General features: G+C 41.7%; 1 protein-coding gene across 1 annotated transcript; it reads left to right on the forward strand.

Annotated features, from left to right (window-relative positions):
* Positions 1 to 367: 367 nt before the first annotated feature.
* On the forward strand, positions 368 to 27,381 carry RARS1 (arginyl-tRNA synthetase 1). The gene is made up of 15 exons (XM_090290267.1): positions 368 to 616; positions 1,662 to 1,796; positions 5,476 to 5,664; positions 6,617 to 6,725; positions 7,263 to 7,363; positions 7,956 to 8,077; positions 9,208 to 9,328; positions 11,523 to 11,652; positions 12,624 to 12,728; positions 14,838 to 15,016; positions 15,550 to 15,659; positions 20,509 to 20,614; positions 25,556 to 25,728; positions 25,860 to 26,107; positions 27,169 to 27,381. The coding sequence occupies exons 1-15, from the start codon at positions 368 to 370 to the stop codon at positions 27,276 to 27,278; spliced, it is 2,187 nt and encodes a 728-aa protein (XP_090146393.1). The 3' UTR covers positions 27,279 to 27,381.
* Positions 27,382 to 27,445: the final 64 nt, after the last annotated feature.

A 27,445-nucleotide genomic window follows, 5' to 3' on the forward strand; every position in this document is an offset into this window, starting at 1 on the left:
AGGGCACAGTACATGCTGGCCGAGTACATAAACAGACGGAAGTTCCCTGCCCGTTTCACAGAGGGGTAAACGGAAGTCTCTGAGAGACGGAGGCTGCGGGTAAGAGCCTCTGTCCAAGTCCGTCCAAGCGCACAGCAGCGCCGGTCCGATTCCGCTCCGCACTCCCCCGAAGGCGGAACCTAAGCGCGGCAGCTCTCAGCCCGGCCGTCTCCCCGGCCCGTTCTCCACGCAGTGCACCCTGGATCCCGCCAGGGGGCAGCAGCGGCGGCCGCACGCGCTCAGCCTGGGGAGGCGAGCGCTTCCGCTTCCGGAAAGTGCTGACCGCTTCCGCTTCCGGCCACTTGTTGCTTAAGGCTCTGGAAAGAGGATGGACCGGCTGGTTGCCCAGTGGTCCGCGCGGCTGCTGCAGCAGGTGGGTCCGCATGAGGCCAGTGGGAGTGCTCGGCGGGGAGAGACCCGGCCCCAGCTCCCGCCCCAGCGGCGTCCAGGCGGCGGCTGCCCCGTGTCGCACAGACGCGAGCAGCGGGGTCCCAAGCCCCGGGCCTGCGCTGCCTCAGAGGGATCGCCCTTCCAGGGCTGGGAGAGAAAGAACCCATCGTTTAGGGCCCATGTGATAGTGAGGTTCAGGGGAGCGGCGGGGCCCGCCCTCTCGGGCTGGAGCCCGGGGAGTTCACTACAGCCACGCCTCGGTGTCCCTCCTTCCCCGTGCCCACGTGGCCTCTCGGGGAGGCGGGGGACCGGGGACAGGCAACGAGCCGAGGAGGAAGATCAGAGCCCGAACCCCGCGCCCTGGTGGGCAGCTCAGCCGCCGTTCTCGCCACGACACTGAGCGAGAGGAATTGTAGGCAGCCCGCGGGGGCGTGGATGCGTGACCCAGCAGGAGTTGGCGCGCTGCCTGCGCACTCACAGCGTGGGGAAGTGGGGCAGTTCCGTGATCTCCGCTGCCCGCGTGGGGAGGGGTGAGAGTCAGCCGTCGCAGAGTTCAAGTTGACCGAGGGAGTTGGCCAGCTGCTGACTGCTCTGAGCATCTGTTCCTCGGCAGCGCGTGCGTGTACGTGCCTCTCCCCGAGGGTGCGGTCGTAATTACAGATACAATTTCTGAAGGGTTGAGGTCAGCGCCTGGCACGTACTGTGTTCTTGTTTACGGCGACTTGTTTGCTTTTTGGTTGCAGTTCGGCGCTGGTAATCATTCTGAGATTTCAAGTGAGGCCTCTCTGCCTTAGGAATGCAGTTAGGTTGGACACTTGACTTCGTTCTGATTTGGCACGTCTATAATTATAGGTATTATTAGAGGTAAAAAGCCTGGACTAGGACCCGAGACGCTGGAAACAAAGAGGGAAACTTGGAAAAATCATTTTGTCCCCGAAGGGGCCAAAGGCAAACCCTTGAGCCAAAGAAAGAAACGCGGCAGATGAGGCGTATCCCATTGTGTGCTTAGTCCTATTCCTCTCTCCCAGCACACTTGATTTTTTCATATTATTAAGGGTAATATGCTGATGTCATCAGCCACCTTGAGGAAGGAAAGTCACAACTTGTGGGAGGGAAAGTCCTCCATCCGTATCACCTGTGCGATGTCCTGGTGGCGAGCGGGGCGGGGCAGTTTATGGTGCAATTTATTTTATTACCTCTGCTGGGCGAACAGAGTGCCTTTTCCTCTCCAGGAGAAAGAGATTAAGTTTCTCACTGTCGAAATCGAGCAGTTGAAAACTGGTGGCTGTTCAGTGGCTTCTCCAAATTTGGAGCAGTTGCGGGAAGAAAGTTTAAAGTTAAAGTATCGACTGAATATCCTTCGAAAGGTGAGTCCTGTGGTTCTGGTTTCATTCTACAGTTTGAATTATTGTATCTTTTAAAAACCCCCGTTAACTCAGAAGGTTTACCCTGAGGAATTTGGGAAAAGGAGTCAAGAAACCCTGTTCTTTTTCCTGCCTTCGACAAGCCAGGATCCAGTTGGTGGTGCACGTGATGGAGCAGTGGGTGCTGGCCTGTCCCCCACTCTTTGAAATGTTTCATCATACTGCGTGTTTGGCCAGCTTAAAGGTAGCTGCGCGTAGTGCTGAGACCTTTCTTTCAACAGTTTTATGCCTGAGCCTGCTATTAAAAAATATATTTTTTGAATTTTAAATAAGTTCCTCAATCAAAAGGAAATATTTCAGAATACACCCGCTAAGGCTGTCCTGCCTCCAGGGCCTCGGCTCGGTCAGAAACTCCCTGTCCCGCAGAGGTTTCAGGGTCACGGCCAAGAGAACAGATTTATCCAGGACACTCTATTTTGTCTGGAGGGATGGGAGGCGGCTAATCTCTCCAGAGGAGAAGAGCGCAGAACTTCTGCCTCCCGTGCCTTTTATTGAAGAGGGGATTCGGGAGATAGAAGATCAAGACTTATGAATCATCAATGAGCTTTCAGGCACTTGGGTTACAGTTGACAGTTACTGATTATAGATATCAGTAACCAGTGACCAGTCTATATCAGGGTCTGCTAAACATCCTGACGCCACGCTGACATCAGGTGCAAGGCTTCACACATTTTTAGCTACGAGGTGTTTATGGTTAACTAAGAGATAAGAAAAACAGAGCAAGCTCTAAAGCATAACGTGCATTCTTTAAATCCAATTCCCATGAGACCCCCCTGAGTGGCCTTCGGTCCTGTCTGCCTCGTAGCCTTCCAGTTTTCCGCCGAGACTTGGAGGCCTCCCGGGGGAACCTGGCTCGTGGCTTGAGCTACAATTCCCAAAACTACAAGGAGCGGTCCCCTACAACCCACAGTCCCGCTCTGCCCTGAGTTGGTTATTTTACAATTTTGTTTTGATAGTTTATGGTATTAATAGTCATTGGGTTCTTTTTCCAGTTAATATTTCAGAACAGTGTTTTCCCAGGTAGCTTGTGCTATATTTGTTATTTAATGGCCTCATAATCTAATAGTATTACCTGTTTTGTCAAAAAATTTAGTTTGCTTGAGTTGGGGTTTAATTTCCCGGCCTCCCCTGAGGCCCGCGGAGGACATAGCCCGGGGGACGAGCTCACTCCCGTGATTGCCCCCGGTGCGCACACTGCTTCCCTCCAGGCAGTACTGGCGCGTGTCCTCTTTCCAAAGTGGGTCCCATTTACTCATCTTCAACGCAGGCTGCCCCACTCCCGAGAAGTCTTTTATTGCCTGTGTGTGATCTCTTCTACTTCAGATAGCTTTGTCTTTGAGTCTTCTAAAATCACAAAAATTTCTCGTCCATGGACGCACCCCCGAAATGTCTCACCTTTCTGATCGCCTCCGTTCATTTGCAGTTATTTACACTTATTGTCTGTTTTACCCCTGTCACTTCAGAGGCAGTATTAGAGGCCTCGCGTGTGCTGGTTGCTCTGTAAAAGAGACAGAAGGAAGTGTAGTGTGTTCTAAAGTATGTGTCCAGGGTGCGGAGTAGCTCTGGTTTTAACAGGAGAAGAGGGCAGTATGGAAGGCACACTGGCCGCCCCACAGACGCTTTGGCCTGCAGAGCACCAGGGCCTGAGCGGAACACGGTGCACAGACGCGGTGGAAACTAGCGAAAGCCGCGGGAGATGAAGGTCCTGCGTGAGACACCCAGCCCCGCCTTCTGGTCCTGGCTTGCTCGGGGTTAGAACACAGTCTGTCCCAGGCCTTCCACCTTTGTGTTCAGTAACTCGGCTGCTCCCACTCTTCCAAGCCCCCTTCCATGGAACCGTCCTTACCTCTTTTAAAGAGAGTCTCGTACTTATTTAGTACTGATTAGGAGTTACAGACACCCTTCTAACTGATGATTTTAAGATTGCTATGGTGATAGTGCTTCTTTCAGTCACATAGGTTTTGAGAAACCTGCTTCTGATGCTGAGTTTTCTCATAAGCTCTGTTTTTTTTTATGAGACAACTTTTGGCATAATGTAGGTGTTTCGGAAAGCTTATAGTGAGTTATAGTAGAGATGCTTGTATCTCATGTAATATTTCTTAACCTCATGGAGCTTGTCGTTTTGGGAGAGAAAAGACTTGCATATGCAAAATAGCTTGGGGAAAAAATGTTAAATTTTAATCAAATACTAAGTTGCATGATGCAGAAATCAAGTATAATGGATTCATATATATGTGTTCGCAAATATATACCTACCAAAAAAAATATGCACATATAAACTGGTATCCCTGTCCTTTAAAAATAAAAAAAATTGAGATGTATTTATAATAGGTTTTGGGTTTTAGGATGTTATCTAAGTAACTTTAGCATTTGCTGTTGGAAATCTTTAGATTGTGCAAAGCAAATCTTTTTTTTTTTTTTTTTTGAGTGTTACAGAGGGGATCAATTATTGATTAAATACTTAAATAATGAGTTTAGGGATATAATTTTTACCGTATGGTTGAGCGGGTGATGAGGTCAAGCATAGAACTTGGATTCTTCACTCCAGTAGTGCTGAGTTTGAATCCTGACTTTACTACTTATCCTTTGTTAATTTTGTCAAGTCCCTTAATCTCTAGCACACGTGGAAATGGTGGTAATAGTAACAAATGCGGTTCTGTTGTGGAGATAAAGTAAGATAATGCAAATAGGCTCAGTTCTTGACGCAGTGCTACTCGAATAATAGCTTTTATTATTGTTGCCATTGATATTACCATTGATGCCATTTTGATTAACATAAAATTGTCATTAGGGTGTGAGCAACATTTTTATTTGTAGTGCATTGAAAGCATGTATGTTCAGCCATCATTTCTTGACCTGCTTCATGGCAGGTACAATGCTAAGTGGCCAGGGGTAGAGCCATGAATAAGAACTTTTCCTGCATCCAGAAGTCTGGTAGGGAAGACACATAATTTTGAGAAGGTGTGGTAAGTGTAGTAGTAGAGGTGGCTAATTATGCACCATCTTTAAAAAATGTATTCCACTTTACAGAAAAGAGTAAAACAAAGCAACCTGTTTTTCTATTACATATTTCATGCCTGAAAGAGGTCAACATTTTAATGAAGAGGTTGTGAGAATACATTTTTTTGGCTTTTTTTTTTTTTAATTCTATTTTTCAATTACGGTTTATATTCAATATAATTTTGTGTTAGTTTCAGGTGTACAGCATAGTAGATAATCATACAGTTTGCAAAGTTTTTTTTTTATTTGTTTTTGTACATAGTGTTTTCACTTTTCCAGCATTTGAAATATATATATCAAATTTTATACTATTTTTTCAGAACTTTATAGAAACTTAAGAAGAAGATTTAGTCAGCCCTTTATACTCCCCACTCCCAGTTTCTGTTCTGATAAAATCGCTATAGAAAGAACTGGGGGCATTTCCCAGGTATGCCTTACATGCGTGGGGTAGACTTGTCCTGTTACATTTCGTAGCATATCCCAGATGCGAGTGTGTTGAACTGTGAGTGCATGTCACCTTTTGGTTCTCCTCCAGACATTTGAAGGTTTCTTAAAAATATTTGGGAAATTTTTATATGATAATTTAATATTTTATTGACATATTTTTGTTCTTTCCTTACAGAGTCTTCAAGCAGAAAGGAACAAACCAACTAAAAATATGATTAACATCAATAGTCGCCTACAAGAGGTCTTTGGTTGTGCCATTAAGGCTACCTACCCAGATTTGGAAAATCCTCCTCTAATAGTGACACCAAGTCAGCAGCCCAAGTTTGGGGACTATCAGTGTAACAGTGCTATGGGCATCTCTCAGGTGATGGCATTGTTTTGAAGCACTCTTGGTGATTTGATTTTCTTAAGCATTATCATCACGTTTACCATCTATATAAGGAATAGCAAATTGTTATATCCGCAACGAAAAGAACAGTTTCCACAATTCTGAAGAACTTGAGAAAAGGGAATGTGTGTGTTTAATTTTTGAAAAGCACAGATTTGAATACGCAGTAACATTTTATATGTATTGTCAGTATTGAAGGGCAGTAGTTGGTTTTGGTACTGTTTTGCTGTTGTGCTTCCCTGTCGCGTCCAGGACTGGGTGTTACTGGTGAACGTTGCAAAGGGAGGGGTTAAAAGTCGGCCATTTACCAGCCGGCATTTTCATCAGACGTTTGATGCAACTGTGGTGTCTCTGGGCTGATGGATTTCATTTTCAGTCAGAATTCCCTGTTTTTAACAGCTGCCTTGTCTGATGTGTTTGTGGTTAATTGCCCCGCTTTGGAAACTTTATGATTTCTTTTTTGGTTATTGAATAGGAAGGGCTACTCTAAAGAGTCCACATATTTTTTCCCAGATAATTTTTACATGTCTTCATTGGGATTAAGTGTATGAGGGTGCTTGTTATCACCCAAGTCTGCATATTGCCCACTTTCATGATTTGAAAATTAGAAATGTAAATACCTTGGAAACAGGCATGAGACCTAAAGACTTGATTATGTCTTCATTAAAAAGTTACAGGTGTGCATGCGGGCACACGTGGCAATTCATTTTGAAGTGGAGATCATGTGGTTTTGGCGCTTCATATTCGTCCTGAGACTTGCTCCTAAAGATGCTTGATGCTTTAATCTGTCCATTTCCAAGGTCGTTGGACTTCCCCGCTTCTGCCTTTTGTTTGGTCTATGTCAGTGCATCTAATGCTTTGAGTTTTGCATTTCTTAGTAACGTGCTGAAACCTGTTGTGTAATGAATTGTTTTATATTATATTATAGATGCTCAAAACCAAGGAACAGAGAGTTAATCCAAGAGAAATTGCCGAAAACATTACCAAACACCTCCCAGACAATGAATGTATTGAAAAAGTTGAAATTGCTGGTCCTGGTATGACAATGTTACCCTTCTTAAGTAGTTGTACTGATGCTGAGTCCTTTTGAAATAAAAATGAAAATTGTTTTTACCTATAAATGTAGGATTAATACTTGTATACTGAATAAGGTGGCAAAAGCACCTTGGCCTGAGTTAGGAAACTGAGGTTTTAATCTAGACTTAGCCGCCTGATCTTAGATGAGTTCCTTGACCTCTTTGCGACTGAGTTTTTCATCAGCAGAAAGACAGGTAATGGCAGATAAGACTGTGGCGAAAGGGCTGTCTCTTCTCTGTTAAGAGATGAACAAATCTTTTGCTGAGAGTGAAGGGGGCCCTGAATCAAGTAAGCTGTCAGCAGCGTAGCCCAGTTTGAAATGAATGCTGGGGAACGGGGAGCCGGTAAGACGGCTGCAGTCAAGGCCCCCAGTGGTGCTGAAATCCTGAAGAGCTCTGCTTGGGTCCCGTTAGCACTCTGGGGCTGGCAGGTCTTGGGGAGAGCAGTCCTTAAAGACGGAGGTGTCTGACTTTCTTCTCCCCTCCACTGTTCATTAGGTTTTATTAATGTCCACTTAAAAAAGAACTTTGTATCAAAACAGTTGACCAATCTCCTGGTGAATGGTGTTCAACTCCCTGCCCTTGGAGCAAACAAAAAGGTATATATAACAATTTTTAATTAATATATTGATACTTAAAACTATACGAAAGGTGCTATCACTAGGAATGGCTTTCACATCTCTTATTGAGATTTAATCATTAATACTTGAAACTATGAACCTAACTGTGGCGTGGCCTATTTCCTGGATCTTGCTCATATGTGATTGTTCTCTTCACTTTATTTCAGAAGGCATTTGAGGTAGCCAGCTGATGTTTTTTAGGTATTGCTGAAATAGAACATAGATAATTTGTATAAATGAACTTGATTCTTTTCAGCCGATGATGGACAGGTACATTCATCGGAAGACTTAACACAGTTGAATTACAAAACAAGCTACTATTTAAGTCTGAGTTTATTACATATGTTGTTAATGAATGCGTTAGCAGAATAAAATGTTTATGCCCCTTTTAAAAAATCTCATTGAATATATTTGACATATAAATTACAATGTAAATTCAAGGTGTACAATATGTTACTTTGATTTATTTATGTGGTGTAATATGATTGCCTCTGTAGCTGTATTTGTCACATTACACAATGATAGTACAACATTGTTGTCTATAAAAATCTCTTTTCATTTTCTGTCCCAGGTGGTAGTGGACTTCTCCTCTCCCAACATAGCTAAGGAGATGCATGTGGGCCATCTCAGGTCGACCATCATAGGGGAGAGCATGTGCCGCCTCTTTGAGTTTGCAGGATACGATGTGCTCAGGTATGTACTCTTGCCTTTGCAGAGTTCTTTAGAAAATGATAAATGTCACTTGAGGAAGAATCTTTGACTAAATCAGTGATTCATGAGTGTGGTTTTGCTTCTACCCACCCAGTAGGCTTTTTAAACAAATTATGTCCTGGGCCTCTACTCTGAACTAATAACTTCTTAGGCTTTCTGGGGTTAGAAACAAGGAAAAGGTACCTCCCCCCACCCCCCAATTCAGTCCACAACTGTTTCTTGAGTGCCTCCTGCCTATCAGCTGTCTATATTCTAGTGTGGGAAGAGGCTGGCAAGGGACAGATTACGCTGGGCCTGGTAGACCGTGGGAGAAGTTGGGATTTTATTCCTTAGTGTCATGGGAAGCTGCTGGAGAGTCTTAATTAGTAGAGCCAGGGTCTCCAGATTCAGTTCGAGACCACCACAATGAAGTAAGAGACAAAATAAAAGTGAGTCGTAATATTTTTGCTGGTGGAGGGTCTTTCCTTCAGTTTGTAAAAAAGCAACCTCTGTGAAGCCCAGTTAATCAGGGCACAATAAAATGAGGTGTGTCTGTAATCTAATTAAAGATTACTCTGGCTTCTGGAAAGAAGCCAGGTGAGGAAGGGAGAATTATAGTACCTCAGTTAGAAGGCTGTTGTAATAATCTAGTTAAGAGGTGATCTGGTGGCTTGAGATTAATTAAAAGCAGTGAGGGATGCGAAGTGGTTGAATTGACATATATTTTGTAGAATTTTGTCCATTGATACTTGCGAGCCACAGTATAAATCACACTGAAATAATTAGTTGAAAAGTTAAATTTTCATAAAATTGTAGTATGACCACCATTGGCTCAGCTCTCATTGTCCCATTAACTACCCAATAAAAAGGTCAGAGTCCACTGACAGAAACCTCATCCGTTCAGCACGTCCTGGAGGCCTGGTTAGTGCGGCCTGTGTGACCGGACACGCAGTGATAGACATGACAGACGCTGTCTTTGCCTCTCCTGGAGCTTGCAGGCCATTGGAGGAATAACAATAAATGATATGATGTCCCGGCACCTAAATGTTCGTGGTTCCGAATGGAATATAATTCCTCTAAATTAAACGTGTTTATCATTTTAAAATCATTCTGTGTTCTCTGATTGGTATTAGATTAAATCATGTAGGAGATTGGGGGACCCAGTTTGGCATGCTCATCGCTCACCTGCAAGATAAATTTCCAGATTACTTAACAGTTTCGCCTCCTATTGGGGATCTTCAGGCCTTTTATAAGGTTAGAAATAATTTATTGTCCCATTATTTGTTTGTTTGCCATTTATTATAATTATTCATTATCCTTAGAGAATTCAGAATGGTGTTTGAAGCTGCTGTGGGTCTAAATAAAAGTTGCAAAACTCCCCACCCCTTTAACACATTATCTTTGCTTTTGTGTTGGTGTATGCTAAAAATTAAATTCTGCCACATTGCCTGTTGTTGAGTGAATTTAAGAGTTTGTTAATGAAAATACATTTTAAGACCTGGCTGCTGTGGCTCAGTGGATTGAGTGTTGGCCTGCGAACCCAGTGTCGCTGGTTCGATTCCCAGTCAGGGCACATGACTGCGTTGCACATCAGGTCCCCAGTTGGGGGCGTGAGTGAGAGGCAACCACACAGTGATGCTTCTCTCCCTCTTTCTCCTTTCCCCTCTCTCTAAAAACAGATAAATAAAATAAAATAAAGTAAAGTAACCTTGTAAAAAAAAAAAACATTTTAGTATTTAAAATGGTTTTTTCTACCTCCTCCTAGTATTTAAAATATTTTAAGAATTTTTTAAAAAGATTTTATTTATTCATTTCTAGGGAGAAGGGCAGGGAAGGTGAAAGAGAGGGAGAGAAATATCGATGTTATCAGTTGCCTCTCACACGGCCCCAAGTGAGGACCTGGCCCACAACCCAGGCATGTGTCCTCACTGGGAATCGAACTGGTGACCTTTGGGTTTGCAGGCTGACGCTCAACCCACTGACCCACACCAGCCAGCACTAAAATGTTTTTGATGCTGTTGTTTTCTTCTCAGTTTTATATGTTTTGAAGATGTTATTAAGTATATGGAAGAACAGTTTTTAAAAGACAAACTTACCATCAGTCCTAACTTTAAATCAATCACTGTGGGCCGTTGTCTTTGACTTCTTGACTTATCCAGATACAAACATTTATTACACTATTTGTGATTATAATATCATTTTGTGTGGTACTTAACATTTTATTATAAACTCTTCCTATTTATTTTTAGAGAAAGGGGAAGGGAGGGAGAAAGAGGGGGAGAAACATGGATGTATAAGAGAATCATTGATCAGTTGCTTCTTGCATGCCCACAGCCAGGGCCCTGGCCCACAACCCAGGCACGTCCCCTGACCCAAAACCACACCAGTGACCTTTCAAAAGTTTACAGAATGATGCCCAACCCACTGAGCCACACCTTTTATAAACTCTTTTGTGTTACTTTGGTGTGCCAGAGTTTACATTAATCTTTTGTTGGTTTTTTCCCCATTTGGGGAGCTCTTACCTATGTAGTGAACAATGTTGTACGCATATTTTTTTCCCCTTTTTAAAATGATTCTCTTAGGATAGCTTCCTGGAATAGTATTACTACATTAAAAAGTAAACCTTTATGGGTGGGTTTATTTATTTACTTAGTTATGTATTTGGTCTTTTGGTACATATTTTCTAATGAAAAAATTGAAAACAACCAAAGTATTTACTAATATGGAACAGGTAAAATGACTTACGTGCTAATGTTCTAATTGCCTGTTGGACTTCTGTGCTCTGAGTATAATGAGGCAAATCTATCAATGCAAGATGTGTACAATACATTGCTGAAATTTATACCCAAAGTAAATGTCATATATTTCCAGTTTTTGTTAAAATACATACATGTGTATTTGCAAAGAAATGTCTAGAATTATGCACCAGAATGTTGTTATCACTGGTTAGTTTGGTGTAGGATTAACTGTATATACACACATAAATATATATATTTTTCCAGTAAGCATGTGTGGCTTTCAAAATAGAAATAAAACACTGAAAATGATTTTATTTTTAATTACAAAAAAATTATTCACACAAGACCACATCTAGAATGAGAAATAGCCTAGAAAACTCAGCCCCACCTCTTATCTGTTCTTTGTTATTCTACTAGAGCACAAGAGCATGGGTGACTTAGAAAGGTGGAGGTGGCACCACGGTGAGAATTGTGTATTTTCAAGAAAAATGATTTCAAAAGAAATGATAGCATGCTTAGGCACATTCATTCGTAACAATATTCTTGACTGTTGTTAGTGTTCTAAGTTTTCACTTCCTCGCTCTTTGGCATTTTGATGGGTTCTGTTTGTTTTTTGAGAAATGAACAAATTCTCAATCTAAAATACGGGATTGGCTCTTTATAAACCTTTTTTTTTCTTTCTTTTTTTACTTTTCTCTTTTTAAACATAGGAATCTAAGAAGAGATTTGATACTGAGGAGGAATTTAAGAAGCGAGCGTACCAGTGTGTAGTTCTGCTCCAGAGTAAAGATCCAGATATCATAAAAGCTTGGAAGCTTATCTGTGATGTCTCCCGCCAAGGTGAGTTTCTGGACTTTGTTCATTCATTCAGCAAGAAGTATTGCATGTCGTTTCCTTGAGTTATTATTCAGAATTGACCTTAAATGACATGTTAAGGACTGGCAGTTAGATTCCTCCTTAAATACTTTCTGAAACTGAAACAACTATTAAGAAAGTTTATTATGAGAGGCAGGTGCAAAATTTAATTTTCTCAAGTCAGTAAAAATTAGGAAAGAAAGTGGAAAAGAAAAGATCCTATTTTTAGTAGCAACTAAAGGTATAAAACACTTAGGAATAAATTATTTAGAGATGTGTAGGACCAGAATGAAGAGAAATGCACAGTGGATGTAATAGAATGTTTGGATAGAGTGTCATGCAGAGTCCTCTCCTTATTCAAATTCATTTGTCATTAAGACAATTTCAAGTGTTCAGATTTGACTTAAGTAATTATAAAGGTCATTTTGAAGAATAAGTGGACAAGAATAGCCAGTAGAGCTTTGAAGATGGCGTTTTACAGCACAGGTAGTAAAATGTTTTATAATGCTACCGTAGGTGATATTGTGTCACTGATGCAGGGCTAGACAGACAGGTGCATGGTACAATCAGGAAAACTTGAAAATGTAGTAAATATTTGATCTTCCAGTAGGAAAGGCTTTTGTCTCTTCTTTTGTTCTTACATTTTTTTAAGAAAGGTTTTTAAAAGTTATACAAGAAGTACACGTTTTCAGAAAAAATGTAAATGTAGACAGAAAAAAGAAAATAAAAATTACCTAGTTTCACCCACTGTTAATATTTTGATATGTATTGCCATATTCTTCCCACATTTTGAAAATGGCAGTATGCGTATAATGTTCTATATCATGCATTTTTAAATGTAATTTTCTTCCTTCCAAATATTTCAATTTAGTAATAAATTTCTTTTAATGTAAGGTGCATGTTTCCTATTTGTTTAAATTCTTAACCATTTTCTTCATTTGGTGACTTTTTTCTAGAGTTTAATAAAATCTATGATGCATTGGACATCTCTTTAATAGAGAGGGGAGAGTCCTTCTATCAAGATAGGATGAATGATGTTGTAAAGGAATTTGAAGATAAAGGTAAGCACTCTTTTTTTTTTTTTTTTTAACTCTTACTACGGAAATTTTTAAGCACAAGCAAAAGTGGATAGACTCAGTGCCCCCCAACTCCATGTACTTTCTCCCAATTTCAACAATTATGAATACTGGGCAACCTTATTCTGTCTGTACACTACTTACATCATATACAATTTCATCCATAAGCAGTTGGTATGTGTCTAAATGAACAGGCTCTTACTCCTACTCCAAAATCATGGTACTATCGTTACTTCATGAAAATTAAAAATAATTTTTTATATTATTAAATATCCCATCAGAGTTTCAATATCCTAAATAGATTCATAATCTTTTTTAATCACAAGGGCTTTTCTTTCAGAGTCCAAACATTACATTTGTTTAATATGTCTTTTCTTTTTTAAGATTTTATTTATTTTTAGAGAGGGGAAGGAGGGAGAAAAAAAAGCAGATAAACACCAACTGGGGACCTGGCCCGCAACCCACGCTTGTGCCCTGACTGGGAATCGAACCAGTGACCTTTAGGTTCCTAGGCCAACCCTCAATCCACTGAGCCACACCAGCCAGAGCTAATATGTATCTTAAGTTCTATAAATCCATGGGTATCTCTTCCTTCTCTCCCTTTTTTTTCCCTTTTATTGTTGAAGAAACTGGTCCATTTGTTTTACCAAGTTTTCCATATGGTGTTATTTAATATAATTTATTTTTCTGTATTTTCTAAAGAGGCTTGATTAAATTCTGGTTTGTGTTTTCTCTCTTGTTCTGTCTTATTTGCAAGAATGTAAACAATGTCAGGTTGGCTCTTTTTGTGATGCTAGGATGTATTAATGGCTTCAGTTGTCGTCACCTATCTATTCTTAAGTTTTCCCATTGGACTTTTCCCGAGTGGTTTTAGCAGCTGTTGGTGATCGTGACTTTGATCCATTACTACATCAGAGATTGGAAAATGGCAGTATTCTGTCATTTCTTCTTTGTTACCTGGAATTACTCCTGTGCAGAACTTTGTCACATTATTTTGGTTATCTTGATGTACAGTTTGTATAAGACAGTAAAAATGCATGATTCTGTTTTTCTTTTTCAATTTTCAGAAGAATAAATTAGTTTCTTAGCCTCTTCCAGATATTATAGCTGAGTTGTTCTTAATATTATTGTAAATGAGGTGTTTTTTTTTTTCTTTTTCAGTAACTTACCTTTATTATTATTTTTTGATACTCAAATTATTTAATTTTTGGTTAATGGTTGCCACATCACATTGGATTTCTTTTTCTTTTTCTTTTTTTTTTTTTTTGATAGTTTACTTGGTTTCTGGTAGACAATATTTGAGGATTATTTTGTACATTCCCTGCCTTATATCTGAAGTCAATCAATTTCATACCTGCAAGAAAGCCTGGTTCCTTGAATAGGAAATGGTATTTATCAATCACAGTCTGGGGCCTAGGGGGCAGTACTTTTAAGATAATACAGTTTTAAAGACTCTTAGTGTTGAGAAGATAGGCACAGAAGTTAGTAACTTCCAAGTCACATGGCTAATAAATAATAAGTTGGAGACAGTTTTTAGAGCATGTTTTTAACCACCATTTAATACTGCCTTTACCAAGCATCAGATTCCTAAACTGTAACAAAACAAAAATAATAGCACTTACTGTGTGGAGTTAGTGTGAAGGTTGAATGGAAGACTTGGCATAGTATTTGGCACATTGTAGCACTCAAATATAGCTGTTGTTATTGTCAGCGTGTTCTTTCAGTACATGTGAAGAGGCAGTGATAGACATTGCTGCTTTCTCCCAGAGGAAGGCTATAGCTCCGGCTTAAACAAAGCTTGGATTCACATGTTCTGTGTCCGCTGAGCAGCTGGGCTCCAGTGAGGTCTTCTACAAAGAGTCTGAGAGCCAAGTGTAGTGTAAGTCCAGAAGACAGGCTAGCTCATGTGTGCCCTGAAAGCACCCCAGGTAACCAGACAACCCGGACAGTAGCTATTTTCCGAGGTACATAGGTCACAGAGAGAAACAAAATCATGTAATGTCTTGAGCTCTCTAATAAATATCCTGTAATGGCTAAGTGTTTATATTTTTTTCAGGGTTCTTTGAACATTATTAACAAAGGTTATTTTTCTAGGATTTGTGCAAGTGGATGATGGCAGAAAGATTGTATTTGTCCCAGGATGCTCCATACCGTTAACCATAGTAAAATCAGACGGAGGTTATACATACGATACCTCTGACCTGGCTGCTATTAAACAAAGACTCCATGAGGAAAAAGCAGATATGATTATCTACGTGGTGGACAGTGGACAAGTGAGTCTGTAGATTTGTGTATGTTTGGACATGGTCTGATCGGAGGTGAGATAGGGTGAGGTTTGTGGCATTTGGCACATGAAGACTATAAATTTTCCCCAAGGACTAAACTTGAGAACAGTGTTGTAAGATAAGAGAAAGAACAGGCTCTGGATTTGGTCAAACTTGGACTCTTCCCAGGTTTTCGGTTTGTCTCCGTAAACTGGAAAGTGTTACTTCTCTGAACCTCAGTGACCGTTCCCATCTGAAATGGTGGTTGTGTGACAGGAAATTTAATTGAAATCAGTGCGCATGAACCTGCCCTAATTTCAGTTGCTTTAACAACTTTGAACATAGAAAGTGTAACAGTCCTGTTCTTACCATTTCTCATATACAGGGAATAAAAAAGAGCTTTTATAATTACCTGCCGTACAAGATTTGCGAGTGATTTGAATTTTACAAATCTTTATCCTTAAGCACAAAAGCTTTTAAGTCATTTTTTAATTATTATTAGAAAGTTTCCCAAGTCACTTTCTGTTTCTCTTCCTTTGCAGTCTGTGCACTTCCAGACAGTGTTTGGCGCCGCTCAGATGATCGGTTGGTACGACCCTAAGGTGACTCGGGTGGCCCATGCTGGCTTTGGTGTGGTGCTGGGGGAAGACAAGTAAGTGGGAAATCTTTGGAAGAACACCTCGTTTGAGATCACGTTAGAGTTTTAAAAGCGCACAGCTTTTTTAGTCGACATGTGCTTTCACGGCGGGCCCAGCTGAGCTCTGTACTTACGTCTGATCACTGCCAGAGGGCGTGGCCTTTCAGGGAGATTCGTGCAAAGCTGAATGAAAACCGAACTGCAGAGTTAGCAGATTTAAAGAGAATTTTCATTTCCATAGATCTAAATTGTAACTTCTATCACTATACCTTCTTAGATTTCAAACACAATATTCAACAGTATATTTCAAGCATTTTGTAAATGTCTGTGTTTTAAGATTCACAGCTTCCATATTTATGCTCATCCCCAAAATATTAATTTTATTGAGACATACATGTTAATAGCCATACTTTCAGTTGTTCTATAATTGAGTTCTTTCCCGACATTATGCTCAACCTTTATGAAAATAAAGGTAGATTCCAGCCAAGATGGAGGGCCTTGACAGACACACTGCGTCTCCGTCCACAACTAAGAAGGAATATAACTACCTCAAAACTGGAGACAACCAGAAGATTCAGAAAATCGAGCTGCGTGGAAGTCCAGCAAACAAAGATATAAAGAAGAAATACTCATCCAGACAGGTAGGAGGGGCGGAGCCGGGGCAGAGAGGATGTGGCGTGGTGGCGGCAGCAGTGGCGGCGGCAGCAGCGGCAGCGGCAGCAGCAGTGGGCTGGCAGAAAGCACAGTCAAACATTTAAAACAGTCGAGAGGGACACCTGGGGAGCACTCCCAGCACCAGACCAGACCGCACAGCTCACTGGTCCAGCTCTGGGGACAATAAAGCCTCATTGATTCTGACTGGGCAAACCAGTGGGGGTTGGGGCGGAGGAAGAAACTGCCAGTCTCTCAGCAGAGTCCGCTTGTTTAAAGGGCCCCCACGGTCCTAGAATGTCCATAGATCCACCCACTCTGGGAACAACGGCCAGTGGGCAACAGCTGGAGAGGCACCAGACCCATAAGGAAGTGGAAGAAGTTCCTGGAAAGGGGGCGAGTGCTGAGCAAGTGGCATTGTTCCCTCTCGGACCCCTCTCCCACACACAGTGCCACGACATGATGAAAACTGATCACGCCATACTGACGAATACCTAAGGCTCCACCCCTTACAACATAACAAGTACAACAGCTCTACTTAAGACATAGAGGCAAACAAACACCGGAGCTTGACAAGATGAGGAGACAGAGAAGTATGGCCCAAAAGGTGAAATGGATCAAGGTTCCAGTGGGAGAACTAAGTGATGAGGAGATAACCAACCTAACAAACGAGGGGATAGCCAACCTAACAGATGTAGAGTTCAAAACTTTGGTGATAAAGATGCTCACAGGCTTGACAGAAGAAGTGAAGGCTATGCTAAATGAAATGAAGGAAATCCACCCAAAACTAGTGATGAAGAGAAGGAAGCTGGGGTTCAAATCAATGATCTGAAACATAAGGAAGAAAAAAACAGTCAACCAGTACAGAATAAGGAAAGAAGAATTGAAAAAAATGAGGAGAGGCTTAGGAACCTCTGGGACAACTTTAAACATTCCAACATCCAAATCTTGGGGTGCCAGAAGGAGAAGAGGAAGAACAAGAATTGAAAGCTTATGTGAAAAAATAATGAAGGAAACCAAATTTTGCAAAGGAAATAGACATACCAGTCCAGGAAGCACAGAGAGTCCCAAAGAAGCCAGACCCAAAGATGACCACACCAAGATGCATCATAATTAAAATGCCAAAGGTTCGAGATAAAAGAGAGAATCTTAAAAGCAGCAAGAGAAAAGCAGAGAGTTGCCTACAAAGGGGTGCCTATAAGACTTATCAGCTGATTTCTCAAAAGAAACTTTGCAGGTAAGAAGGGACTGGCAAGAAGTATTCAATGGGATGAAAAGCAAGGCCTTAACAACCAAGATTACTCTATCCAGCAAAGCTATCATTTAGATTGGAAGGGCAGATGAAGTGCTTCCCAGACAAGGTAAAGCTAAAGGAGTTCATATCACCAAGCCCTTATTATATTAAATGTTAAAGGGACTTATTTAAGAAAAGCAAAATTAAGAACATTAAAGTGGCAACAAACTCAAAACTATCAACAACTGAATCTAAAAAATAAAAACAAAACTAAGCAAACAACCAGAACAGGAACAGAATCATAGGTGTGGGGATCATTTGGAGGGTTATCAACTGGGAGGTGGAAGGAGGAGAAATGGGGAAATGGTGCAGGGACTAAAAAGCATAATTGGTTGGTACAAAATAGACATAGGGAAGTTACGAATAATATAGGAAAGGGTAAAGTGAAAGAACTTATATGCATGACCCATGGACATGAACTAAGGGGGGTGGGGTTGCTGGAGGGAAGGGGAGCACTGGGCAGAGGGGAGCAAAGGGAAAAGAAATTAGGACAACTGTAACAACATAATAAAATATACTTTTAAAAAGTAAATACAAGAAAATGTTTATATACAATATTCATCAATTGCAAGGCACAAATTTTAAACATTTTACATCTAATAGAGATTACTTAGGTATGTAATCAGCATGTCTTTAAAAATCTGTGGCATTTTAGATTTGGTGACACAGCCCAAATATTACCATTACACAAAGACGGTCATGCTTATAAAAACCACATGAAGTAGCTCAAGACGCTTGACTAGCCAATGTACCAAAGCCCTAATGAAATATATAAAAAGGCAGGTCAGGTGTGTCAAGATATTGTACAAACAAATTACATGAAGAACAAAGACCTTGTTGGTGGCGTCAACAGCAAACATTTTTTAATCATAATATTTGAATCTTCTGTAGAGATGCACTTTTTTGCAATTAGAAGACACTGACTGGGTCCTTATCATGTTCTTGGTCCTAAGAAAGTGCTGGAAAGCTAACCAATGAGCTGAGTATTGTTTCTAGTATCTTAGTTTTTTAACTGCTGATTTTTTGGCCTGATATTTAGATAATTATTCCTACAGTTAGGTGAAATTACCAAATCTGCTTTTAGTTTTGATACTTATCACCAGTATTCATATCTCGGCATTTAACTTCCTTATGTAATGGCTAAGGAATTTATTTTGTTTGTTTATTTTATTTTATTTTTTAAAAGATTTTATTTACTTACTTTAGCGAGAGGGGAAGGGAGGGAGAAAAGGAGAGAAACATCAGTGTGTGGTTGCCTCTTGAGCACCCCCAATTGGGGGCCTGGCCTGTAATGCAGGCATGTGTCCTGACTGGGAATCGAACCAGCAACCCTTTCGTTCGCAGGCCAGCACTCAATCCACTGAGCCACACCAGCCAGGGCATGTTGATTTATTTTTTGTTGTTGTTTTATATTCTGCACTCTCAGCATCATATAATTGAGGCATCCTGGACCATCAAATTGAAGAAGAATTGAAATGATAGTTAAGCAGTGGCAGCCCGCCATATTTTAAATATTTACATTAAAATGCCTACAGATTCTGCTACCTGTATTTTGGTGAGGTTTTTCTGCTTTAAGACATTTTACAATAAATAATATATCCTTTTATTTAATCACCTTGCTGTTACTCCTTGCATACCTGTTGATTGAGCACCTGCTGGGCCTGGCGTTGGCTGGGTGCTCCACAGTGCACGTGAGGATACATAGGATGTGGCCTCTTCCCTCGAGGAGCCTGTCGTTGGATGCAGAGTGATTCTCCATGGAGCATGTTAAAATGTACATGGCAGGGCCCACCAGGGGAGTCGCTGACTTAGGCCTAACCTGGGTGTTAGGCTAGAGAGAGGGGAAGGGAAGGAGAAAGAGAGGTAGAGAGACATGCAAACGTCGATGTGAGAGAGAAGCGTCGATCGATTGCCTCTCAAACATGCCCTATCTGGGGACTGAACCTGCAGCCCAGGCATGTGCCGTGACCAGGAATCAACTGGCAACCTTTTGCTTTGTGGCCGATGCCCAACCAACTGAGATGTACAGGTCAGGGCTAGGCTTATTTTTTGAAAGCTCTTTTGGTATTCAGATATTCATCCCTCCACTGGTCAAAGGCGTAGACACAAAAACTAAGAATTCCAGGCAGGGACAGGTAGGAGTAATGAAAAAAAATCAATTATTGCAAAATGGTGATGCTAAGGCAGGCTTCACTTAGCCCTTTGGCTAAGTTTTATGGTGAATATCATTTCATCAGGCAGAAGACTTGCTGGTTGTTGGACACTCAAGGAGTGGGTGGCCTAAAGGAAGCCATGGAGTAGTTAATGTGTTTCTGGGATAAAAGAGGAGTTTCCGATCTGTGATAAAGGGCAAGAATGCTAAGGCACCGCCGAAAACATAACTAATAGGAAGTATCAGTTATTTTGGGAGGCTTCACGTGAGCTAGAAAAGAATGCTTCCTTTGTACTGTTGCTGTGTTTGAAGGGCCTTGAAGCTCTCCAGCTGATTATGACATGCATTCAGGGTCGGTTGGTATATAGAGACACGCAAATGAGATTCCAGTTAAGAATTTGCCTACTTCCCAAGCAATTCTGGAAGCAAAAGTGTATTTTATTAATAATTTTTCTAAAAAGGTAAAACAGCTAAGCCAGACTTTGTGTCCAGGAAAACGGACAGAATAACACACATCTTGTTCCTTTCCGTCAGGGAGCGTACGGGTGGTGAACACGCAGAGAACGAGGTTAGGGGCCTGAAGCACAGGGTGCTTTCCATTGAGGACAGTAGAGGAAGGACGCGTGAAAACACCCGTTTCTTTCTTTTGGCGTCGCCCCTGGTGGCCAGCTGGAATAGGGCCGTGTCAGACCCTCGTTTTTAAAGATTTCTAAGTCAGGTCTGTTTCCAAATCTGTTTAGTTAGGAATTTTATTAACTTTTTTTTAGGAAGAAGTTTAAAACACGTTCAGGTGAAACGGTGCGCCTCATAGACCTTTTGGAAGAGGGATTAAAACGATCCATGGACAAGTTGAAGGAAAAAGAAAGAGACAAGGTAATTCCAGGCTTATTTGCACTTTGTATACCGTGCATTGTGTTGTGAGTTTTTGTTTTTATTTTATGGATAGAACTGGGAAAAATTATAAGGATTCAGTCCACTTACCACAGGCTTATATTACTCAGATTTTCTTGAACAGTAAGTAAGTTTGTTTTGCGAATTGCTAAGCACTTATTTTGAAAATACAGTTATTGGCTATTACAAAACATGGCTTTTATCTCCTTTGTTAACACATTGCGTACGGGCGGCGAGAATTGTCGTCATCCCTAAAAGGCATTTAAATTCCCCGGTACGCAGCATGTTACTGTAGTATAGCATCTCTGCCTCTCAGTTTACCTGTCTTTGCTTTGAACCAGTGCTGGGAGAATATTGCGGACTTGGGTCTCCAGCCTCCATTAGAGTCCGCGTCAGCTGAGCTCCTTTCTCTGGCAGTATTTGTAGAGGAGTCATAGCAGCCAGCACTTAACCACCCAAAGCCACGCATGAGCCATTAGAATAGGAAACACAATGAGTAGGCTTATGCTTAACTTTTAAAAATTTCCAAAGAACCCTGACCAGTGAGTGCAGTTCAATTTGTTGGGTGTCCTCCTGCAGAGCAAAAGGTCGCTGGTTCTATTCCTGGTCAGGGCACAGGCCTGCGTTATGGGCCAGGTCCCCAGAGGGGGCGTGTGTAAGAGGCAGCTGATGGGTGTTTCTCTCTCACATTGAGGTGTCTCTCCCTCTTTCTCCCTTCCTTCCCCTCTCTCTAAAAATAAATAAGATCTTTAAAAATAATTTTTCCCAAGGAGCTCCCATCACTAATATATGATTGTTCGAGTTGTCCCGTATCTTCAGCAACTCTTGATTTTGTCCATCTTTTATTTTAGCCTGTCTCATGGGCATATGGTGGCATCTCACTGGGGTTAAAATTTACATTTCCTTGATGAGTAATGATGTTCACTGCCTTTCCATATGCTTACTGGCCATTTAGGTATCTTCTTTTATGAAGGATTCTGTTCAAGTTTTTGCCGAGTGTTTGTTTTAAACTGGCAATATTTATTTTTATTTATCCACACATGCAGCTTTCTTGTGTACTTTATTCCTTCCTGCAGTTTTTTACTTCCAACTGCAATCATTTTCGTTCAGCCTGAAGATCTTCTTTTAGTATTTGTTGTAGTGCAGGTCTGCTGGTGACAAATTTTGTTAGCATTTGTTTGAAAATATTTTTATATCACCTTCAGTTTGAACAATATTTTTATTGTTTAGAATTCCAGTTAAGCAACTTTTCTTTCAGCATTTTAAAGATGATGTTCCATTGTCTTCTAGCTTCCATAGTTTCTTCTGAATATTACTTTTCTTATTCTTGCTCCTTCAAAGATAATGTATCTTTTTTCTCTCAGACTACTTTTTTTTTTAAGGTTTTATTTATCTACCTTCAGAGAGAGGGAAAGGAAGGGAGAAATATAGAAACATCGATATGCTAGAGAAACATAGATTGGTTGCCTCTCACACATCCCCGACTGGGGACCTGACCCGCAACCCAGGCACGTGCCCTGACTGGGAATCGAACCGGTGACCTTTTGGTTTGCAGGCCAGGGCTCAATCCACTGAACCACAGCAGCCAGGGCTCTCAGACTGCTTTTATAACTTGTAATTTTTAGTCTTTGTTTTGGTACTTTGACTAAGAGGTACCTGGCTGGGGTTTGGGGTCGGGAGGGGTAGGGGTGTTTTTCTTCCTTCCTCCCTCTTCTGCTTGGGTCGGCTTCTTTCATCAGTTTAGGAGCATTCTCAGCCGTCTCTCCTCAAACACGGCGTCTGTGCCCCATTGTGTTCTCTCTAGAATTCCGAGGACGTACATGTATTACGTTAGAACTTTGATTATGTCCCGCGTGTCTCTCTCTCTGATTTTTTATTTTTTTTTCAGTTTTTTTCTCTCTGTGCTTCATTTTCTACTTTAGGCATTATGTTTTGTTGTTCTGTATTCCAAATATCTTGAAATTGTGTATGTTTTTGTCCAATTTTGTCCCTCTTATAGTTTTTTGAATACCTTAATCATAGTTTCTTCTTAGCCTTTTATTTTGAAATAATTTTAGACAAAAAATTGCAAAATAGTTCAAACCATTGCCCTAACAGCTTCCCCAAATACTTATATCTTACATAGCCATAGTGTTATTATCAAAATCAGGAAGTTAACATTAATACAGTACTATTAAGTAGTCCGTAGTCCCGGTTCAAGTGTTAGTATTTGTTTCATGAGAGTCCTTTTTCTAGGCCAGATTCCAATGTGGGATCACATGTTACATTTAGTCGGAAACACTCTTAATCTTTTTAAATCTGAGCTGTTCCTTGCTCTTTCTTCAACTTTCATGACCTTGCACTTTTGAAGTCAAGTGTGCTTGTAGAATGTCCCTCAGCTCAGCTGGGTTTTCCTGATGTTCCCTCGTAATTAAGTTCGCGTGGCACCCACTTGGCGGGAGTTCTCCCTTCACTGTCTCAGGAGGCGCGTGGCGTCAGTGTCTCGTGACTGTTGATGTTAAATCTGAACGTCTTGTCAAGGCGATACTATCAGTTGTCTCCACTGTTAATACAGCTTCTCTTTTTCCCTTTGGTAATTAAGGATTTGTAAAATAGCTTTTCATTTTAAACAGTTTCATGCTGTGAAGCGGCTGCTGTCTTTCTGTTTGTTTCTGTTGTCTTGTTTTCCCCACCCACCGTCCTGGTTTTCAGTCCTTTCACTCGGAGTTTTGTTCTTGTTTTGTTTTGTTTTAAGAGTTTGTTTATTTTTAGAGAAAGAAGGAGGGAGAGAAACATCGTTCCATTACCTCTCACAGGTCCCCAGCTGGGGACCTGGCCCACAACCCAGGCATGTGCCCTGACCGGGAATCGAACCAGCGGCCTTTTGGTGCGCAGGCTGGCGCTCTGTTCACCGCGCCACAGCAGGGCTGGCTTTTCTATTGAGCTTCAGTCTTTTTTACTAGATGCTGGACATTGTTGTAACCAAACACAGGTCCAGCTACCTGTCCCTTCAGAAGCCAATCCTGGAGAGGCAGGTGCTGATGTAAAGGAAAGTGGTTTTATTCAAGTGCTGCCAACGTGGAAAACGGACTCGCCTCTCAAAGCCCATCTCTGCGTCTCGGGCGTCATGGCTAGTTTACACAGGGGAACCGTGGGAAGGGGGGGACGAAGGAATTTCTGGTGACGTGCGGTTTCTCAGCTCTGCTCTTGGGTGGTTTCAGCGTTGCTGCCTGTGTATGTCATCATGAAGTCCCATCGCTCTGTCCACGGTTTCCCTGCTGGGATCTGGGAACAGGAGCGCAGGCAGCGTTTCTGCTGCTGGTTCTGGTAGGAGTCGCTGACTGCTGCCCAGTTTCCTGTGGTCAGAGCCGTTCCTCGCTTAAGCAGGAGCTGTAGCTGATGATATCTGTAAAATACTTACAAGGAGGCCCTGACCAGGTAGCTCAGTTGGTTAGAGCATCGTCCTGATATTCCAAGATCGTGAGTTTGATCCCCAGTCAGCACATAAAAGAGTCAACCGATGAATGCATAAAGAAGTTGAATAATAAATTGATATTTCTCTTTCTCTCAAATCAATAAATTAAAAAATAAACAAATAAAATACTTATAAGGAAACTTAATACATGAATCTTCTATGAGTTTGTTAGTACAGCCTGTTCTATAATTACCACCTGACTAGTATATTATGTTTATGTCGATCACTGTTACATTGAATAAAATTTTTTAAAATTCTGGATTATATCTTCTTCCTCCAAAGATCAGTTAGGTTTTCTCCTGGCTGCCGATCCAGCATACTAGCTGATTATGTTAATTAACCCTGACCATCTTGGTCTTGGCTGTGTTATAGCTGAACTGTTTCAATTTAGCGTTACTCCAAGGGTGAGATTTTTCATCTTGAAATACGGCCCTCATGGTTTCCCCGGGACATTTACCTTTACAGCTGCTGCAGTCTCTTAGCCTTTCAGCCACCCACTTGCTCTCTCCGGCCGGGTTGTTGAGGAGCCAGTCCTGCCTTTCAGTGGCAGCCATCGGACAGGTAGAACTGTGTTCAGAGCTTTTCACTCCTCTTCGGTTCCCTCCTCTTGGTGGTTTTGTCCACACTTCTCTGGCAGCTTGGGTCTCTGCCCTCTGCCTCACCCCAGTACAACCCCTGGTTTCTGCCTGGGTTTTGTCCTCCACTGGTCCTGCTGTAGTGATATGGAAAATGCCCTCAGGGAAAGTGCCGGGTGAATGGGAACTGGCTCGTTTCCCTTCTCCCCAAGGTTAAGTAACCGCTCCCCCCCACCCCCCCCAGCTTTGCTTGTGTCGGTACTTGCTGGTGACTTTAAGCTGTTGTTTCATATAATTTTTCCAACTCTTATTTTACTTGTGTTAAGATTTATTTAAGAGAGAGAGAGACATCTGTGTGAGAGGGAGACATCGATCAGTCACAGATCTCCCCTGCCCCCAGCTGGTGGCCTTTGGGTTTGTGGGACAACGCCCAACCAACTGAGCCACACCTGTCAGGACATCTTTTCCAGCTTTTAAATCGTTGCTTTTCGTGGAAGGGTTGGTCTACAAAAAGCCACCAAATCATGTCCGGAGCAGAAATCCTTAATTGCTTACTCGTGGCCTAATAATGCATCAGAATGGGTGACCAGAGTTGGCAAAACAGTGCGTGAGTCCTTCCTCCTAGTCCTGACATCCTGTTTTGATTTCCATGAATTACTTGACTTTAGTTTTTAGATTTTATTTTACAAATCAAGTTTCTCATAGAAACATTTTGTCCTGCATAGCTAATGAGTTATATTTTCATTATTTTCTTACGAGGTAGGCCCATGTTGTTCTAGTTTACTGATAAAGGAGCACCAAGAGGTGCGCCCTGCCATTGTCGTCTGCCCGTGTGACGCCAGGACTAAGGCAGTGGCAGGTAAGCTGTGAGGTTTGTTTTTGTTTTGCCAACAGGTCTTAACTGCAGAGGAACTGAAGGCTGCTCAGGAGTCTGTTGCCTACGGCTGTATCAAATATGCCGATCTTTCCCATAACCGCCTGAATGACTACATCTTCTCCTTCGACAAAATGCTGGACGACAGAGGGAACACAGCCGCGTACCTGCTGTACGCCTTCACCAGGATCAGGTAGTCGTGGGTGCGGCGTTGTCTTATTTCTGATCAAACGAGGATGGCTTTTCATTCATCCCAGTCACCTCGTATTACATGTTTCCAAGTGCCTAACGAAGAGGAATGGTGACTGTGGCTTGATGTTCCAGGTCTATTGCACGTCTGGCCAATATCAATGAAGAGATGCTCCAGAAAGCTGCTCGAGAGACCGAGGTCATTTTGGACCATGAGAAAGAATGGAAACTAGGCCGCTGCATTTTACGGTTCCCTGAGATTCTGCAGAAGATTTTAGATGACCTGTTTCTCCACACTCTCTGTGATTATATCTATGAGCTGGCAACTACTTTCACTGAGTTCTACGATAGCTGCTATTGTGTGGAGAAGGATCGACAGACTGGTGAGTGTAGCATTCAGTGGTACATGGCAGAGAGGACGCCAGTGAGGCATTTATTTGAATTGGGTACGAGTGGCTTAGACCTTGTTTTATCTGCGGAACTGCCCCCCTCCCTTTTTCCGAATTTCACAGTGATCCGAATCATATATAATAGAATTGAACTAGCTCTAGTAAAAGCATAAATGGAATTCTTCCCACTCCCAAATAGACTGTTCTCCCACCCTCGTGCACATGGCCTGAAATCGTGAGGCTCCAAAGGAAACAGTTGGAAGAACATTCATTAGGAATAAGGCATTTCCAGCAAAAGCAGCGTGACTGAGGGTTCTGGGACAAGTCTTTGGGGTTCTTGATAATAGAAAACTGCCTTTGGGGGGAAAGTTATATATGTAAATCTTATTTATATTTATTTTTAGATGGGAAGGGAGGGAAACATTAGTTGGTTGCCTCTCTCATGCCCCTTACTGGGAACCTGGCTCGCAACCTAAGCATGTGTCCTGACTGGGAATTGAACCAGCAACCCTTCTGTTCGCAGGCTGGTGCTTAATCCACTGAGCCACAGCAGCCAGGGCTGTATATGTTTTTTACCTTAGGCTTTCTGCTCTATCATGTTACCAAGTTAATGAATTAGACTGAATTGATGTTTCGAAGGGCAAGTAGATATTTCTGAGGGTTAAACCTATGAACTGAAACTTTATTAGGAAAAAGAATCTCAGCATTATCATGGTATTAAAGTTTATACTTAAGTTTATACTTAAGACAATGAGGCCTGGGAAAGAACTCTAAATTTTAAATGGAAAGATGAAATGTATAGTTGTAATCATTTCAAACCTTGTATCTCTTGTCCTTGTTATCAGATAAAAATAGACTTCTTGAACGGAAACACCTTTATTTCTTAGATTGTCTCTGTAGTTTAAGGTAAAGGTGATTCTACTTAAAGCCCCAAAACATCTGTGGGTTGGGCTTTTTGCTTCTCAGTAGAGTCCAAAAGTACCATAGATTCTTTCAGAATGATTCCCACAAAGAAAAGCAAGTGAATTGCCCTCTGCTTCTTTCTGTCTTCCCAGGAAAGGTGCTGAAGGTGAACATGGGCCGCATGCTGCTGTGCGAGGCCGTGGCTGCCGTCATGGCCAAGGGGTTTGATATCCTGGGAATAAAGCCTGTCCAAAGAATGTAATCCCTCCGAGGTGTGAACACTTTTTACCAAACTGGCCATTAGCACTGTTTGCTTTTTTACAACCATGTGGATATAAAAACAAGTAAATGAAATTTGTCAACTATCTACTTCCCATGTGGCTCTTTATCTCTAGCAACTAGACCTCTGAAAAGAGAAAAAAATTACTT

The sequence above is a fragment of the Furipterus horrens genome, unplaced genomic scaffold (assembly GCF_987537825.1).
Source record: "Furipterus horrens unplaced genomic scaffold, mFurHor1.1.pri manual_scaffold_10, whole genome shotgun sequence".
Lineage (NCBI taxonomy): Eukaryota > Metazoa > Chordata > Mammalia > Chiroptera > Furipteridae > Furipterus > Furipterus horrens.